Below are 18639 nucleotides of genomic sequence, written 5' to 3' on the forward strand. Positions count from 1 at the left end.
CCCCCCTGAAGTTCTACCCAGGGCTCTCCTTCCCCAGGGGGTTTGGGGGGGAGAGCGATCCCCACCTCTAACCCATCCCAAAACAGCCTGACTCCCACAAGGAAAGAAGCCATGGCTTTATTTGCACTGTGGGAACGCTATTACGTTCACAGTCCCCTCCCAGGCACGGGGTGAGGGGTGATGGGTGTGGGAATCCCAGCGAGCACCCTGGAGGGGGCATCGTCCCCATCTGTTTCGCTCTTCGCCATCTTTTCCGTGTGGTCCCCCAGCAGGGTCAAGCACTAATACATAGTGAAGTCAGGAAAAGGTGTGTGTGTGTAGGGGGGGGGGTGAGAGTTCCCTTTAGGGGAGGGGAGAGAGGGTTGTAGCACCAAGAGCCCCTCCCCCCACGACGTCCCTGAAAAGGGGACTAAAATAACGCCCTGGGGCCTATCTGGCAGGGGCTCCACTTAAATATGGACTGATGGTGGGCCGAGAGGCTGTGCCCCAGCAGTCTAAAATTCGGACCACCAGCTGAGGTGGGGGGAGCAGGCTGGTCTATCAATCCAGGGCAGGTGATTGGAGGACACAAAGGCCTCAGAGTGGACGCCTTCTGGGAGGAGCAGGGATGGAAGGCGGTTTTTGGTCTGCAGAGGATCCTTCTTAAAGAAAGGGGTGTGGCAGGAACTGGGGGGAGGGGCTGAGGGGTCCAGCCGAGGAAGTAGGAGGTGTGTCTCCCCCCTGAGCCCCCAGTGGTCCCAAGACCTGAGGACACCATGGAGTGGAGGGTCCCCGCCTGGCTGGGCAAGAGGAAGCAGGGCAAGGGGACCCCTCTGTTAGTCATTTCAACCAAGTGGCCGCTCACTTGTGAGGGGTCCTGCTCAGACCCAGGGATCAGACGGGTTAGGCCTGGGTGTGTGTCTCTGTATGTCTGAGTGACTCTGTAGGTGATCTCTCCTGAGAATGGCAGCTCCATGAGGTCGTATCGATGTGTCTGTTTTGCTCTCTGCTGTAGCCCCCAGTGCCTAGAAGGAGCCCTGAACATAGTAGGTGCTCAAACAAATATCTGAATGAATGATGCATGGATGGATGCTCCTGTGTGTGTGTGTGTGTGTGTGTGTGTGTGTGTGTGTGTGTGTGTGTGTGTGTATCAGTGTCGGAATGATGTGCTAAGTGTACGCGGAGATGTGAAGGGTGGGCAGAGAAGCCTTGCCCCTCCCCTGGTCCCCACCGTCTGGCAGTGGGGGGGCAGGAGGGACCCCCAGCCTCACCGCTGCGAGAGTGGGCAGGCAGGGTGCACGTGGCCAGGGTGGGGATGTGCGTGCAGCCATCCGGAGCTGGGGAGCCACAGCAGGGCGAGAGGGGGGAAGGGCCGGCCGGCAGCGGCTGGCTCACTCAGCGGAGCCCTTGTGGCGCCGCTTGGAGGGCGGCACCAGGCGGCGGGGCAGGTTGCTGGGCAGCCCGTGGCCCTCGAGCTTGGCCTCGATGAGGTGGCTGGCCAGGGCGAACTCCTCGTCGTCCAGCATGCCATCTCGGTCAACGTCGCTCAGCTTCCAGATGCGGCCCAGCACGGAGTTGGGGAGCTTGGTTCCCACCATCCAGGTCTTGACCTTGGTGCCGCTTAGCTTGCCATCGGACGGCGCCAGGTTGTAGAAGATCTCATCATATTTGGACTTGTCCTTGGTCACCACCCACTCAGTCTCATCATCCGAGCCCTCCTCGCCGTCCTCCAGGGCCTCGTCAGGCCCCCGCTCCACGAAGGGGCCCATGTGGGTGCCCTCGAAAGCGCCCCCCTGCACGCCCACCTCTGTGCTTTCCAGCTCCTCCTGCCGGAGTAGGGGCATGAGCTTGGCGATGTTGTGGGTCAGCATCTCATCCAGCGCCTCCAGCAGCTTTGGCTTCAACGAATGGAACTTGGTGAAGTCGTGAGCCATCAGCAGCTCCTGTGGGAAGGGGAACACAGAGAAGTCAGGGGGCACCATCCCCAAGCACCAGAAGAGTTGCAGCAAAGACCGACCCATATCGCAGCACCACATTAGTTTCCAGAGCAAGGCAGAGAGCTCCACGGATCATGACCATAAAGAGACAGGGGTGTGATTAATGGTGATGAGTAGGGAGGACTCCAGGGCCAGGCTGCCCAGGTTCCAACCCAGCTCTACCACTTGGGAGCTGTGTGTCCTCAGTCAAGTGACTTGACCTCTCTGATTTCCCTGTCAGTTTCCAGATTTGTAAAACAGGTTGAGAACTAGCACTCCCCTCATTGGGAGGTGGGAAAGGCTTAATGAATTCATCTGGATGAAGTGCTCAATAAGTGGCAGCGTCATATTCACAGCTGCTCTTTATCTAGCCCAGCGGCTCTCAACCAGGGATGATGGTGTCCCCCAGGGGACAGTGGGCAATATCTGGAGACATTTTTGATTGTCACAACTCGGGGATGCTAGTGGCATCTAGTGAATAGGGGCCAGGGATGCTGCTAAACAGCCTGCAATGCACAGGACACCCCCTTCAAGGAAGAATTATCTGGCCCCAAATGTCAGGAGTGTGGAGGCTGAGAAACCTTGATTCGGCCCAAACTCTGTGCCAGACACTGTCTAAGGAAGTCGCGAACACTAGCCAATTAAGCATCCAAGGTAGATACTATCAGGATGCCGATTTTCCAGTTGAAGAACCTGAGGCTCAGAAAAGTTAAGTGACTTGACCAGGTTCACAGAGCTAGTCAGTGACCAAGGGGAAGTTCACTCTATTATAATTCTTCAGTATTGGACTAGAAATATCTAAGACCTAAAGGTCACAGGCTTTCAGTATCAGCCTAACACAACCTAGAAACAGAGCCTGGGCTAGGGGCGCTGAGTCCTTGCCTCCATGCCTGAGCCTGGACCTCTGTCCCCATGTCCACGGGTCACTCCTGCCCTGCCCACCTCCTGTGGCTCTTCATTTACCCGAGGCTGCCACACCCAGACCCAGTGCTTTCCCCGACACTGGTTAATCCTAGGCCTGGACACGTGAGGAGCCTCTGGTTATCCCCCAATATCCATCTTCCTTACTTCCTCAGTATGGAATCCCTGAATGTTACCTGGGCATCTGGCCACCTAGAGAAAAGACTACACTTCCCAGCTTCCCTTGCAGCAGATGTGGTCATGTGACTAAGTTCTAGCCAATTGGATGTCAGCACAAGTTGCGCACGCAACTCTAGAATTGCCCTGTTCAATACAGTAGCCACATGTGGTTATTTAAATTTAAATTAGTTAAAATTACAACCTAAAATTTCAGTTTTAATGTGGCTAGTGGCTAACTACATTGGACAGCATGGCATAGAAAGTCACCATAGAAAGTACTATTGGACAGCACTGTTCTAGTAAGTGTTCTTTTTTTTTTTTTTTTTTTTTTTTTTTTTTGGTGGTATGCGGGCCTCACTGTTGTGGCCTCTCCCGTTGCGGAGCACAGGCTCCGGACGCGCAGGCTCAGCGGCCATGGCTCACGGGCCCAGCCGCTCCGCGGCATGTGGGATCTTCCCAGACCGGGGCACGAACCCGTGTCCCCTGCATCGGCAGGTGGATTCTCAACCACTGCGCCACCAGGGAAGCCCCTAGTAAGTGTTCTTAAAGAGAGAGACTGTACCATTAGCTTCCCCTCCCGCCCTGCTCCTCCTCCTCTTCTTGCTGGCTGGAATGCAGACACAATGGCTGGAGTTTCCACAGCCATTTTGTACCATGAGGAGGTTCTTGGGACTGGAGGCCAGACTTGGAGGAGAATTAAGACAGAAGGAGACTGGGTCCCTGGCTCTGTAAAGCACCAAACCAGCCTTGGACCATATTCCAGGACATTTATGAAGGAGAGAAATAAACTTCTAACTAAGCCACAGTTGCTTTGGGTTTGCTGTTCACTCCCTTAATTCACAAAACCACGCTCCCACAGAACCATTTGCGGGAAGTGCTTTCAGAAACCTGCCATCCATCCCTCTAGTTTTCCAGGTCCCATCCCGGAGCACATGGAAGCCAACCTTCCCATCATATCACCCCTGCTGCCTTCCTCCTGGACAGCCTCCCACCTGCATCTTCTGGCAGTCCGGGAAGTCGCCGGGAGATATGTGATGCTCCAGCTGAATCTTGGCAAAGATGACGGGCAACTTGAGGATCAGCTGTTTCTTCTTGTTCTCCTTCCCAAACACGGAGGGCATCTCCTTCTTCAGGTAGCTGATGATGTAGGTGTGAACCTGTGAGGGGGACAGTTCTCACCTAAGCCTGCCTCACAGTCACCTGCAGGGCTCGTTAAAACATGGGCTAGAGCTTCCCTGGTGGCGCAGCGGTTGAGAGTCCGCCTGCCGATGCAGGGGACGCGGGTTCGTGCCCCGGTCCGGGAGGATCCCACGTGCCGCCGAGCGGCTGGGCCCGTGAGCCGTGGCCGCTGAGCCTGCGCGTCTGGAGCCTGTGCTCCGCAACGACAGAGGCCGCAGCGGTAAGAGGCCCGCGTACCGCAGAAGAACAAACAAACAACAACAACAACAAAAAAACCCCCAAAACATGGGCTGCCCGGAGTTTCTGATTCACTAGGTCTGGGGTGGGGCCTGAGAATGTGCATTTCTAACAAGTACCGGTGAGCTGCTGCTGCCATGGGTACAAGGGCTTCCCATCTCTCCTAGGCACTCTCAGCCCCTCCCGTGGCATAAACATCCCTCCATGTCCACTGCCAAATCTACATACCAGCCCTGGCCTCTCCCTGGAACTCAAGACTCAGAGCTGATTGCCTTGTCAACATTTCTGGACAGCTCCATCTCAGGACGCCCGCAATGGAATTCAGCTCCAGCCCCTATAGCTGTGCCCATCTCGAGAGACAAACAGCACCTCCACCTCTCCCTACCCAGTGGAGCCCAGAAATCTGGAAATCATTCCTGATTTGATTCTCTCTCCTCACTGGCCACATCTATTTCATCAGCGAGCCCCTTTAACTCCTAAATCTCTCTTGTACTTTTCCATGTCTCTGCACCTCAGTTGCCGCACCCCCCCGTCCCAGCAGTCCCATCTTTTGCCTGGGGAGACACACCAGTCAGCCCACTGGACTCCTGGCTTTCCCTCTGGCCCCTCCAGCCCCGCCAATCCTTTCCCCATGAAGTAGCAGCTGGAGGGTCGTTTTAGTTTTGCTTTTTTAAGGAACAAGTGTGGCACCGGGAGACACTGCTACTATGTATCAATTTGCTTCTAATCCAGGTGGAAAATTCCTCCCACAGCTGACAAGGCCCTACTGTAGCAATTCTCAAAGCGTGGCCCAGGGGTCCCTGAGACTCTTTCAGGGGTTTGCAGACTCAAAACTATTTTCATAAGAATATTAAGGTGCTGTGTGTCTTTTTTACTCTCATTTCCTCCCCAGCGGACAGTGGAGTTTTTAAAGGCTAAAAGATATTGCAATTGACTGTAGAAACAGATGAGCAAATCCAGATGTCTCCTCTGACGCCAGACATTAAGGCGATTTGCAAACATGTAAAACAGGGCCACTGTCCTCCCTAAGTTGGGTTTTTTGGGGGGTTTGGAAAACAGTTAATTTTCATACAACATCTGTTACTTAGGTTAACAGGTAGTAGATTTTTTCTTGCTATTTTAAATGATCTTACAATGTTAATTATTATCAATATCTGTTCATTAGTATACATCGACATGATCAAAATGATAGGTAACATTTATAATAAACGTTACTTATTAATAAGGATATAAGTATTGCTTGGGAATTCCCTGGAGGTACAGTGGTTAGGACTCCGTGCTCTCACTGCTGAGGGCATAGGTTTGATCCCTTGTCGGGGAACTAAAATCTCGCAAGCCACGCAGCACGGCCGAAAAAAAAATTATATAAGTATTGTTGGTTAATTAATATTATGAGAGAAATAAATATGAAACATTTTCTCAGTATTAACTTACTTTTTTTTTTTTTTCTTTTGATGTAACGCGAGGCTTGTGGGATCTCAGTTCCCCGATCAGGGATTGAACCCAGGCCATGGCAGTGAAAGTGCTGAGTCCTAGCCACTGGACCACCAGGGAATACCCTCAGTTTTAACTTCTAATATGGTTAATACAGAAAGATTTAATCCGTGTACATACAAACTCTTTGGGGGGGGCCTCGATAATTTTTAAGAGTGTAATGAGGGCCTGAGACTGCTCTACACGACTTGGCTCCTGCCGCTTCATGCAACTTTATCTCCCTCCATCTGCTCCAGCTTCCTCACCTGCCATCCTTTTTTAATCAGCATGCCAACCACTTTCCTACCTCAGGGCCTTTGCACGTGCTACTCCCCGCCTGGAACTCTGCCCTAGTCTCCCAACAACTGGCTCCTTCAGCTTCCTTTTGATGTCACCTCCTCACAGAGGCCATCCTATGGGAAGCAGGTGCTGCAAGCACCACCATCCAATTCCCTTCTACCTTTACTTTTATTGTTTCATTCACAGCACTTATCACGATTCATCATTATTTCATCTATCTGTTAGTTTACTTATTCTGTCTCCTTCCATCAGAATGTGAGCTTCAGGAGGGCTGGGACCTTTTCTGTTCCCTCTGTTCCCCAGTGCTGGCACAGTGTGCAGAGAAAAGACTCAAGAAATATTTGTGGAATAAACCAATGAACTTGAGAACCTTTGAGCCACGATCTCATAAGTTATCAAAAAGCAAACAAGGAGGGGACTTCCCTGGTGGTCCAGGGGCTGAGACTCTGCACTCCCAATGCAGGGGGCCCGGGTTCGATCCCTGGTCAGGGAACTAGATCCCACATGCTGCAACTAAAAGATCCCACGTGCCGCAACTGAAGATCCCTCACGCCGCAACTAAGACCCGCCGCAGCCAAATAAATAAATATTTTTATTAAAAAACGCAAACAAGGAGAGAAAAAAATGAGCATTCATATGTCCTATTTTTAATAGGAAGCTCAATAATGAAATGGATAGGTTTAAATAAAAATATACTATATCTGGAAAAAGACACAAGAAACTACTCACGGGGGGTTGCCTGCAGGGAAGAGAACCTGAGAGCCAGTGGGGTCAGAGGTGGGAGGGCGCACGTTTGACAGAACATGAGTGCTTTCCCATGAGACAGTCTCAAATTTTCAATTAAAAACACTCATTAAAAACTCCTTTTACAGCTCTATTTACACTAGTCAGGACATGTAAGCAACCTAAGTGTCCATTAACAGATGAATGGATAAAGAAGATGTGGCACATATATACAATGGAATATTACTCAGCCATAAAAAGAAATGAAACTGAGTTATTTGTAGTGAGGTGGATGGACCTGGAGTCTGTCATACAGAGTGAAGTAAGTCAGAAGGAGAAAAACAAATACCATATGCTAACACATATATGTGGAATCTAAGAAAAAAAATGTCATGAAGAGACTAGGGGTAGGACGGGAATAAAACACAGACCTACTAGAGCATGGACTTGAGGATATGGGGAGGGGCAAGGGTAAGCTGTGACGAAATGAGAGAGTGGCATGGACATATATACACTACCAAACGTAGGGTGGGTAGCTAGTGGGAAGCAGCCGCATGACACAGGGAGATCAGCTAGGTGGTTTGTGACCACCTAGAGGGATGGGATAGGGAGGGTGGTAGGGAGGGAGATGCAAGAGGGAAGAGATACGGGAACATATGTGTATGTATAACTGATCCACTTTGTTATAAAGCAGAAACTAACACACCCCCATTGTAAAGCAATTATACTCCAATAAAGATGTTTAAAAAAAAGTCCTTTTAATAAAGAACCTAGGGGCAGGACAGGAATAAAGATGCAGATGTAAAGATGCAGGACTTGAGGACACAGGGAGGGGGGGAAAGGGTAAGCTGGGATGAAGTGAGAGAGTGGCATGGACATATATACACTAACAAATGTAAAATAGAGAGCTAGTGGGGAAGCGGCTGCATCGAACAAGGAAGGGAGATCAGCTCGGTGCTTTGTGACCACCTAGAGGGGTGGGATAGGGAGGGTGGGAGGGAGACGCAAGAAGGATGAGATATGGGGATATATGTATATGTATAGTTGATTCACTTTGTTATAAAGCAGAAACTAACACACCATTGTAAAGCAATCATACTCTAATAAAGATGTTTTAAAAAAAAGTCCTTTTAATGAGTCATAGGTTTAGAATGCTAAACATTTTGGTGGCACCTTGGCTGGCTCTGAATCCTCATCTCCCATCTCCACCACCCTGGGCTCCTTGTTCAAGCATGTCCCGGCCTCAGGGCCTTTGCTCTTGCTGTTCCCTCTGCCTGGGTATGGTCTACCCCAGATCTCCACTCTGCTCATCCCTTCCCCTCCTTCAGGCCTCTGCTCAGATATCGCCTACTCCAGGAGACCCTCCCCAATGACCCTAAAATAGCCTCTCACCAGTCTCTCTGCTTCATTTTTCTTCATAATCCTTATTACATACAGTATAATATTAGAGATTAATTTGTTTAATATCCACTTCCCAATTAAAAATCAATTCTACAAGAAAAGAAACTTCATGTGGTTTTGTTCCCTGCTCTATCCCCAGGACCTAGAACAGTGCAGGAGCACATTGTAGGCGCTCAATAATTGTTGGTTGAATTAATGCTATCGAGTCACCTCAGTGAGCTCGGTATGAAGGTTCATGGCATCCTAGTGTCTTTAGAATCGGAACCTCCCAAGATCCTGGCCTCATGCATCACAGCACAGTGAAAGCGCCCCTTCTAGCAGCAGCTACCACTTCAACCAAAGGGCAGAGCCAGAGGACTCATCCACATCGGACACTGGGACAGACAGGGAAACTGAGGCACAGAGGGGTAGTTACCAAGAGTGCGGAAAGGCCTTGTACTGTTGGGGGAGAGCATATGGGGAGGTAAACGGTGTGTGCTGTTGTTTGATGGCTGGACCAAGTGTGGCAGAATCACACGTGGGGCATGAGCGGGTGACACGGGGCAGGGGAGAAGCAACAAGGCTTGGGCATTGTAGACCCCGTGTCTTGATTGGCACTGGGGAGCCACAGATGGATTTGCAGGAGGAAGGGGAAGGCGTGGTCTGCAGGTCTGAGAAGGCCAATCAGGGCAGGGGTGTGGCCAGGCCGGTGGGTGGGGCCTGCGAGAGAGGGCCAACGGGGAGAGGGGGCGGGGCCTAAGGGCGGCTCCTCGGGAACCCAGAAGACAGGAGGAGGCCAGGCACTAATGGCTTTTCCAGAGAGGAAGCCGCGGAAGGTGCCAGGAAGAGATAACGTGGGTGGGCGGGGTGGGCCGGGGCTTGGGTCCCGGACTCCGGGGTTTGTCTGGTTTTCCGGAGCCACCTCCTGCGTGGCGGGGGCACCAGGTGTCCGGCCCCACCCCGCCCCTGGGTCCCACGGACCCTGGGCTCCCCCTCCCGCTGCTGTCTGCTTCCCCCGGGACCTGGGGGACCGGGGTCCGCAGGGGAAGAGGGTGACCCAGGGGGAGACTGAGGGAGGGAGAATGGAGAAAGACAGAGAGAAAAGAGAATGAATGAGGGAAGAGAAGAGGAAAAAAAGAGAGACAATAAGGGAGAGAGAGAAACTGAGAAAGAGGTAGAAATGAGATGGAGAGAGAGAGAGAGAGAGAGAGAGAGAGAGGCACAGAGAGACAGAAAGACAGAGACAGTCCAGGGCCTGGGCAGAGGACGAGAGAAAGGTGGATTCTGGAGCCTTCAGGAGCCGACCACACTGGGCGGCTCCCTCCCAAGGAGGATTCCTGGGGTGGGGGCGGGGCTCTGACTCACCCCCTCTCTGCAGCTCCTTAAACCAACACCTCAGGCTCCTCCATCCCCCATAACCTTCCAGGCTTCCCTGCCTGCCCAGCTTCCTGCCCCACCTCCACCCTGGCAGGCAGCCTCCCCTGTGAATGTTCCATTCGTCCTCCAAAACGCTCTTAAACCAGTGCTCTGCCCTCCCAGTCCCGGAGGCCCTGTCCCGATCCAGGCTCCTCCTTGTTCCTCAGTCCCCAGCCCCCTCCCTGGTCTGGGAGCCGAGTCTCGAGTCTCGCTGCCCTTAAATCCACCCTCCAGAAGGCAGCTAGAGTCTGACCCTGTCCCTCCCCTGGTCTGAATCCTTCCATGGCTCCCCAGTGCCCTCAGGACAAAGCACAAGTTCCAGGCCACAGCCCTGGGTGATCTGACTCTCACCCACCCCACCCCATCCCTGCCCCTAGCCTCAGATTCAGTTACTCCCACTGTCTACACTGGCTTCAACACTGACCTTTTTCCTCTTCCTTGAACTGGCCATGTTCTCATCTCCAGTCCACGCACTTGCTGGTCCTGCTTTCTAGAATCTCTTCCCCTCTCTGTCCCCCTCATCCTCCAGTTTGCAGCTCAGATGCCCTCTCCTCCAAGAAGCCCTCCCAGATTTCCCCTGGGCTCCCCAGTCTCAGCCCTGACCATGTTGGATGGTCACTGTCTGGGGGTGGGGTGGTCTTCTCCCCTGGACTGCCTTGGTCACCGCTGTGTTCCCAGCACCACCCGGCACAGGGCCAGGCACAGCAGGAGAACTTTCTCAGATTCGAGAACTTAACTAATCTAATCAGAGAGCTGACGCCAGGGACCAGCAGTCAAGTAGAGGAGCATCAGAGGAAAGGCAAGAGCTGCCGCTGCCTCCCCAGTCCCGGTTACTGCTCAGCCAGCCCCCCATTACTGCTCACCCGCACCAGCCGGGCCCTCTTCACCAGATCGTTGAGCTTGCGCAGTGCGGCGTGGCGCGGCAGGCCCTGGATGTCGCGGAAGAGGTCCTGCTCCTCCAGCTCGAAGAGGCGCCGGTTGTCGGGTACCAGGAGGGGCTGGGACCAGAAGGAGCCGATGTAGACGCGCAGCACCTCGGGCGTGCCCACCACCTTGCCCAGCGCCCACATGAGCGCCCCGTAGACGCGCATCAGCTGCTGCGTCTCCACCATGTCGGCCTTGTTGAGCACCACGCGGATCTTGTCCTCGTGGCCTCGCAGGGCGCCGATGGCCTCCGAGAACTCGTCTGAGATCTCCAGCTTGTGAGCATCGAAGAGCAGGATGATGAGGTCCACGCGCTCGGCGAACCAGCGCAGCACTGCCGGGAAGTCGTACCCTAGGGGGAGGGGGCGGTACAGGGGCGCCGGGGGCAGAGGTCAGCACCCGAGCCTCCAGCCACTGGGATGCAGCCATTCCTTTGGACTCAAGTTAGACCGTACCAGATGTTCAGGTTGTTAACCTTCGAAATTTTTGTCTATGAGAAACAGCTGAGGCCCCAAGAGTGCCCCACAGCTCTGTCTGCACAGCCCTCAGAACTCCCCCCATCACTCTGGCCCCCGCCTCTCAAGCCATCTGACCACAGGGAACAATCGCCCCCTCCCCCTTTTCATTCATTCTTTAGGCTGATATTAGCAGCGGGCATTGGTCCAGTTATTGAAACACTGAAGTGTTCCTAATAGACTCCCTGTGCTTCTATGGACAACCCCCCCCCCGCAAGGCCCCCGAGTGCCTCCATCACCCCAGCCCCTCCCCAGTATCTGTCAGATCTCCCCGCCATCCAGCAACTAAAGATTTCACTCGGGCCCTGATGACGCTCTTGCCATAGCAGATGTTAAATAGTTTAAATTTATTGACAACATTTACTGAGTCTTCTGTGTGCCAGGCCCCGTCCTGGGCACTGGGGGTCTCACAGAGAACACTCAGACAAGGTCCTGGCCTTCGTGGGGCACCCATCCCAACAGCTGGCTCCTGGGTCCATCCATTCATTCCTTTCACCTTTCATTTCCTCACTCACTCATTCATTCACGCTGTTTGCTTTTTCGCTTGTTCGCTCATTCATTCAGCAACAAGTGACGCTTGGGAGGGAGGAGAGGAGCAGTTGAGACCCCCGACTTGGCAGCTGGGAAGACCCACGTTTGAATCCTGGCTCTGCTGCCGTCAGCTAGGTGACCTTAAGCAAGCAGGTAGCCTCTCTGAACCTCTGTTTCCTCCTCAGTAAAATGGAAATCATCATAGGACCTACCTCCTAGAACTGTGTGAAGATTAAGAGAATACACATGAGGGGACTTCCGTGGTGGCCCAGTGGTTAAGACTCCTTGCTTCCAATGCAGGGGGCGTGGGTTTGATCCCTGGGGGGGGGAACTAAGATCCCACATGCCACATGGCCAAATAAATAAATAAAAGTTAAAAAAAATTTTTTTAAGTAATACACATGAGCTAAGATATATAAAGAGCTTAAACAGTGCCTGGCACTGAACTATACACTTAAAATGAGTGAGCTTTAGGCATGTAAATTATACCACAATAAAACTCTTAAAAAAAAAAAACGATGCTAGGCGCATGGTAAGCACTCAACAAACATCACTCTTGATGCCTGCGAGACACCGTTGGGGGATCCTCCAGGAGCCATCCCCGGAGCCGCCTGCTCTGTGCTGGGGACACAGTGTGGCTCAGGCAGCCCCGGGTCTGTCCTTACTGGGCTCACAGTCCAGAGTGGTCAGGCTGGGGTGCAGCAGCCCAGAGGGTAGCTCCTGACCCAGCCTGGGTGGTCAGGGAGGGCTTCCAGGAGGAGGCAACAGAGTGGCAACCTGGGGGGATGTGGAGTTAACTGGCTGAACGGGGAGCCATCGCTGATTCACCCGAAGTCACCTCATGCCCTTCCTGATTCAACTTAGTGAATCTTCAAAACGACCCCAGGAGACAGGCACTCATATGACCCCCATTTTCCAAAAGGGGGAACTGAGGAACAGAGAAGTTAAGGGATTTCCTCCAGATATGCAGGTTGGAAGCAACAGAGCAGCAGCCCCGTGGGCCTCCACGCTCTGCTGGGGAGCTGGTGCCAGGCCAATCCTGCATGGGAGGAAGCAGGCTCCTGCAGTCACTGGGGACTGGATGGGATGGGGTGGGTGTGGGTGACACTGTTTTGCGGGGAGAAAGGGCCAGGTCACCAGAGGGACAGCAGCTGGGGCCCCTCCTCCCTCCCCAATGTCTACACAAACACACACAGCGGCCCAGCTTTGGAAAGTGTGTCTCATGCAGGGAGGGACAGAGGGAGGGAGGTTGAGTCAGCGCGGGAACGGGAGACGTGGCAGAGAGGCACCCCGGGGGCACACGACGACAGCCTCGCAGAGGAAAAGCAGTCATCGTGGGCACTTCCATAGCACCTAGTGTGTGCCACATACTGCTCGAAGTGCTTCACACATTCTGACATTGAAATCGAACCCTCAGGGCAACCTGTGAGGCTGATATTATCACGTTCCCATTTTACAGATGAGAAAACCGAGACACGGAGAGGTTAAGTGGCTCAGCCGAGGTCCCACAGTTTAGAAGGAGCAGAGGCCAGATCTGAACCCCGCCAGAAGGCTCCACCATGCTACAATCACACACGTGTGGCCTTCACAGATATTCCAGGCAGAGGCCGCATGCTCCACCCGTGCACACCCGTGCACACACACACACTCCTGCACTCAGGAGCGTCCACCTGGACGCCATCAGAGCCACACACTACAAGATGCAAACTCCCAAACACACCCGCGCTCACGATCTGGAACCTATCCAGATATCCATGGTCACGTAATTGCAAAGACGTTGTGAGACCCACACAGAGTGACAGCAGCAGGTCCGCACAAGCCCGTGCACACTCACACACGCACCAAACTAGAGACACAATCATACACAAGAGAGACACTCACGCACATACACACACACACACCCTCACTGTACACACAAGGGCACAACTGTATACAGAGATACAGTCACACGCGGTCACACCCAATCCAGCAAAATCCCCTCGGTCCTTCCTGCACGGCCACACACAGGTACAGCCCTGAGCAGAGCCCGGACACCTCGGAGTCACACCCACAATCACACGCTTTCCCAGACCCACACTAAGTGACGCACACAGACACGGAAAAGCTCCCTTGCCCCAAACGCTCACACACACATTTCACAAAACAACCACACACGGAGACACCACCAGTCACTGCCACACGCCATCCCACAAACCCCTCCAGAGTCCCTCAGAGCCGCACACAGAGTCACACCCTGCCACAATCGCGGGCACCGACTCCCAGACGCTCAAGCACACGCACACCTCCTTACAGACAGGCGGACGGACTCTCCTCTGCCCCTACCTCTGCTGAAAGAGAAGGAGACCCTGTTCTCTGCTCTTCCCCCTTCCTTTGGGCTCCCACCCTGCACCCCTGCCCTGGCTTGGAGGCCTCCTTCCGCTCCGACTCTCCCAGGCCCACACCCCAAGCCCCCCCCCTCCCCGCCCCATCACTTCTGCAGCTGCCTCCTGCCTCTCTTCCGGGGAACAGGCATCTCCTGGGCGGCGGCCAGGGACTCCCCTCCCGTAACCGTGGGCGCCCTCACCCCGAGGCCCAGGCTCCTTGCCTCCCTGCAGTCGCCTCCCACTCCCCTCTGCCCCACACTACAGCCTCCTTTGCCCCAGTTTCTGGCCTCCGAGGCCTGGCCTTGCGGGACAGGGGTGGAAGGGGACCGAAATGCCGGCTGGAATGAGGGTGGGGGCTGGGCTCCCTCGGAGGCCCCGCTGGAATTCACCCCCTCCCCTCCGCGCTCCCCCTGCACAGCTGTTTATAAATTCCAGGCTGCCCTTGGCCCCCGCCCAGATTCCCCTTCCCAGGTCCTCCTCAGCCCCATCTGTGGCCCAGACACAGAGCCAAGAGCTCACATGGGCCCAGGGCCTGCCTGCCCGGCTCAGCCTCCTCGCTGGGTCTCCTGTCTCTCTGTATCGCTGCCTCGCCCTCTGAATCTCTGTCCATCTTTGACTTTGTGTATCTCTCTCTGTCTCTCCCGATCTCTCCCCCTCCATCCTTCAGACCCACCCAGACATGCAGCTGCAGCCCGTTCGCATGTGTTCACCCACACGCCTCCCCCACCCTTCAACGTGTGCCAACGTGGAGGAATCCCAGCGTTCCGCCAGCTCCCTTCTGCTACCCCACCAGCTCAGGGCCTGCGGACACAGGCCCAAGTCCTAGCAGAGACCCTGGGACCCTCCTCCCTCAGACCCAGGGGTCCAGGCCCTCAGCCCCTCCTCCTTCAGACCGGGGGGTCCAGGCCTCACTCACCGCGGCTCACTCTCTGTTTGGCCCCCGACAGGATGCCTGGGGTGTCGATGATACTAATGCTCTCCAGGACCTGATTGGGGAGCTGGGCGCACATGAACCTGGGGTAGATGGAAGGTCAGGGGTCAGTGCAGGGAGGGGTATAGGAGGAGAGGACACATAAGAAGGGAACCCAGGACTGCACCAAGGAGAATCAGGTTCAGGGAATGGAAGAATCTTGAAAGAGAAAAGGAAGATCAGGACAGAGAATAATAACTATATATTTAAAAAAAAAAAAAATCAGAGCTGATGTTTATTGAGCACTTACTTTGTGCCGGGTACTGTTCTAAGCACTTGGTAGGTGTTAATTCATCTAGTCCTCACAACAGCCCTATGGAGTAAGGACTGTGGTTATCCCCATTTTCCAGATGAGGATAGGAGAGAAACAGAGAGGTTAAGTCACTTGCCCAAGGCCACCCAGCTAGACAGCGGTCGAACCCATGAGTGCCTGGCTTAACTGCTCCCCTAGAGAAGGCAGGAAGAGGAAGGATCTAGTAGAGAGAAGGGAATTGGGGCTGAAAAGGCAAGAAACACAGGCAGGGATGGGGCAGGTTTGGGGGCCAGGGACAGGAAGATGCACTCCTGGCGCCTGGCTGCACACCTGTTGAGGAAGGTGTTCCCAAAGGGGTTGAGTTTGCGGAAGGGCTTGTCTGGGTCAACGACGAGGGCGTTGCCAGGCACGGTGCCCTCGGTGTCACCATGCATGACGGCCACGAAGCAGTCGGTGGTGGGCTCAGGCCCCACCCGGGAGCCGGGCACCTCCTGCTCCAGCAGGTACTGGATGAAGCTGGTCTTGCCCGTGCTGTACTGGCCGGCCACCAGAACCATGGGCTTGCCGTCAAAGTCAGCGTCCTCCAGGGCTGGTGAATGGAAGGCCCCGAAGCGGTAGTGCTCCTCGAGAGGCAGCAGCTTTTCACGGTACAGCTCCTTGAGGGCTGAGGTCACCGTGCGGATGGCCTCGGGCTGCTGGCCCCGAGCCCCACCCCGCTTCAGCCAGCTGAACATGGCGGCTGCGCACTGCCTGCTGAGCTCGCTGATGGAGATGCACGGGGGGGAGAGGAGAGCTACCTGTGGGAGGAGAGGATGTTGATGGAGGACTGCCTGGAGGAAGAGGTGGACAAGAAAGGGAGCCAGGAGGTCGAATAGATGGAGAAAGATGGTGGAATGGGTAGGGAAAAGGAGCTTCTTAGAGCACTGTTGGTGGATGACAGGAGTTGATGGCTGAAGGAGGAAGAAGGTGATTATTCTAACTGGAGGAAGAGAAAGAGAGTAACAGTGGCATGATTGAAGAAGGGGGATTGATGGTGGAAGACCAAGAGATAAACAAAGGGAAGGATGCAGAAGCTGATTGGAAGAAGTGTATTCCTTCATCTTTTTCTTTCTCCTCCACCCCTCCCATTATTTTGCACATTTTCACTGAAATCACACCATGTGTCAAGAACTATGGATGCAAAAATACTCCAGAGACCAGCCCCCCCCCCCCCCCCCCCCCCAGTCAGAGCCTCCAGTGAGGAGAGAACCTGGGCACCAAGCAGTCAATGATGCTTGGGAAATGCCGGGCATGTGGACTTGTAGGCACCAGAGGGGGACATGGTGAGCCAACCACAGGATTGGGAAAGCTCTGGCTCGGCTGACTTTTGAGCTGCTCCCTAAAGAGTGGGCATGACAAGGGCATTCAGGCAGAGAGGATGGGGGGTATCATGACCTGGAGCTGTGGAATGGATGGACAGAGTGGCTGGACACAGGGGCACAAGGATGAGAAACGAGTCCGAACTACTGCCTGGGTCCCCCCAGATCATGATGGGGCTTGGGCATTCACAAGAATAGTAACATTTATGATCACTGCCTGCCAGACACTGCTCTAACTCACTTAATCTTCACAAAAACCTTGTCAGGTAGGGCTATTATTATCCCCACTTTTCTGACAAGGAAAGGTAGGTTCAAGAAGATAGCAATGACTTGCCCAAGATCCCCTTGCTAGCAAGTGCTCAAGCTGGGGCTCCAGGCAATCTGACCTCAGAGCCTGCACTCCTATCATGGGTCTAAGGAGTTAGGGAGAGAAACAAGTACCTACCCAGCAGCAGTGAGCACTTCCAGCACCCAGACCGTGTTCTCCACATTTCCTTACTATCCCTTCATGCTCTGTAGGATCTGTAGTGATGTCCCCTCTTTCATTCCTGATATCAGTCGTTTGTGTCTGCTTTTTCTTTTCCCCCCCCCCTTGGTCAGTCTAAGTGGATGTTTGTAATTGCACTGATCTTTTCACAGAACCAACTTTTCATCAGATTGGAGTCTCTAAATACCATTTTCCACTAAAAGAGAAACTGAGGCTTCTTGGAGAACTGGCTGATTCTGGGGCTGAGGTGGGGAAAGAACAAGTGAGCCTGAGTCAGACAGTGGGCAACTGCTCAGACATAGATGGGGCATGTCACAGGGACACAGACTCAGCTTGAGAGGACTCCCACTGGCCAAAGATGGGACAATTTGAACATCAAAAATAACTGCAAATCAAATATGTTAAAATACATAAAATCATAATGATACGTAAAAAAAAAAAGGAAAAGAATTCGGGGAAGGTGTGCCAGAGAGGTAAAGGAGAGGCTGGAGCCAGGACCTGGGATGTTGGCAGAGGGAAGGCGCCCTGGGTGGTGTCCTATGCAGGGAGGGACCCGGGGGACATCTTGGAGAGGACGCTTTGGGGGTGACCGGACAGGCGATCGGGTTGGTGAGGTAGGAGAGGAGCTTGTGCGTGGGAGGAGGGACCAAATAGCACAGAGATGGATGAGGGCGGTGGAGGGAGACCCCAAGGAGGGGATCCCCTCCGGCTGAGAGGATGGGGGAGTGGGAGACACTGGAAGGGAGGAGGAGAGTGGGGGACACTGTTACAGACTGGAAGGGGCTGGGGGGAGTGGGGGAGACAGGGAGGTTCCGGAAGGGAGTGGGGAGACCCGGGAGACGGTTACACAGTGACTGGGGTGGGGACTGAGGGTCTTTGGCGAGCTGGGGAATAACCCGGAGCCAAGGCCGACTCGGGGGCTCCGCGGGCGGACGCTGGGAGGCGACAGCTGCGGTCAGGGACCACTCACCGATGGGGCGCGCAGGCGGCTGGACCCGGCGGGCGAGCTGGGCGGGGGTCCCGCGGGGATTCAAGGCGCCCGCGGATCGGCCTGTGCTCGCGGTCCAGTCCGGAGCCGTCTGAGCCGGGTGGGGCCGAGAGCCGGGAGGAGGGATGGGAGGGGCGGCGGGGGGGGGCGGGACAAGGCGCCCCCGCCCCCCCCCCGAAGCCGGGCGCCGGGCCTCTGGCGCCCCCCGGTGGTGAGTGGCAGGGCGCCTTTGCGAGATGGGTGAGCGCGCGGGCTCCCGGTCCCGGGTTCAAACTCCCTGTCTCCCTTCCTAACGTGGGAATAGTAATAATAAAACAATAACACCAATAATAATAATAATAATGTATTATCAATAATAATAATTTTAAAACTTAAACGAGTTCATGAAACTCCTCTGCTCACAACACTCCTTGGTTCTTCTCTCACTCCAAGTAGAAGCCAAAGCCCTCAGAGGGGCCCACAAGACCCTGAACGATCTGCGGGCTCCCTTTGCCCTCACCTCCTTCT

General features: G+C 54.3%; 1 protein-coding gene across 2 annotated transcripts; it reads right to left on the bottom strand.

The window, feature by feature from the left end:
- Positions 1 to 101: 101 nt before the first annotated feature.
- On the bottom strand, positions 102 to 18240 carry EHD2 (EH domain containing 2). Of its 2 annotated transcripts, XM_059045753.2 has the most exons (6): positions 18115 to 18238; positions 15630 to 16096; positions 14993 to 15090; positions 10607 to 11019; positions 4028 to 4192; positions 102 to 1922 (listed from the first exon to the last, which is right to left on the bottom strand). In XM_059045753.2, the coding sequence occupies exons 2-6, from the start codon at positions 16031 to 16033 to the stop codon at positions 1371 to 1373; spliced, it is 1632 nt and encodes a 543-aa protein (XP_058901736.1). In that variant the 5' UTR covers positions 16034 to 16096; positions 18115 to 18238; the 3' UTR covers positions 102 to 1370. The 2 variants fall into 2 exon arrangements, with proteins under 2 accessions (XP_058901736.1, XP_066875389.1); XM_067019288.1 differs by lacking the exon at positions 15630 to 16096 and having other exon boundaries at positions 18115 to 18240.
- Between the last annotated feature and the right edge of the window lie 399 nt (positions 18241 to 18639).

The sequence above is a fragment of the Kogia breviceps genome, chromosome 18 (assembly GCF_026419965.1).
Source record: "Kogia breviceps isolate mKogBre1 chromosome 18, mKogBre1 haplotype 1, whole genome shotgun sequence".
NCBI lineage: Eukaryota > Metazoa > Chordata > Mammalia > Artiodactyla > Physeteridae > Kogia > Kogia breviceps.

Bases quoted from the DNA above. Each gene is read 5' to 3' on its own strand.
- EHD2 (XM_059045753.2), bottom strand. From the start codon at position 16,033: ATGTTCAGCTGGCTGAAGCGGGGTGGGGCTCGGGGCCAGCAGCCCGAG. The intron at 11,020-14,992 runs GTGAGTGAGGCC...CCCTCCCCCTAG, and splicing joins CAAACAGAGAGTGAGCCGCG to GGTACGACTTCCCGGCAGTG. The intron at 1,923-4,027 runs GTGGGAGGCTGT...CCCTTCCCACAG, and splicing joins CGGACTGCCAGAAGATGCAG to GAGCTGCTGATGGCTCACGA.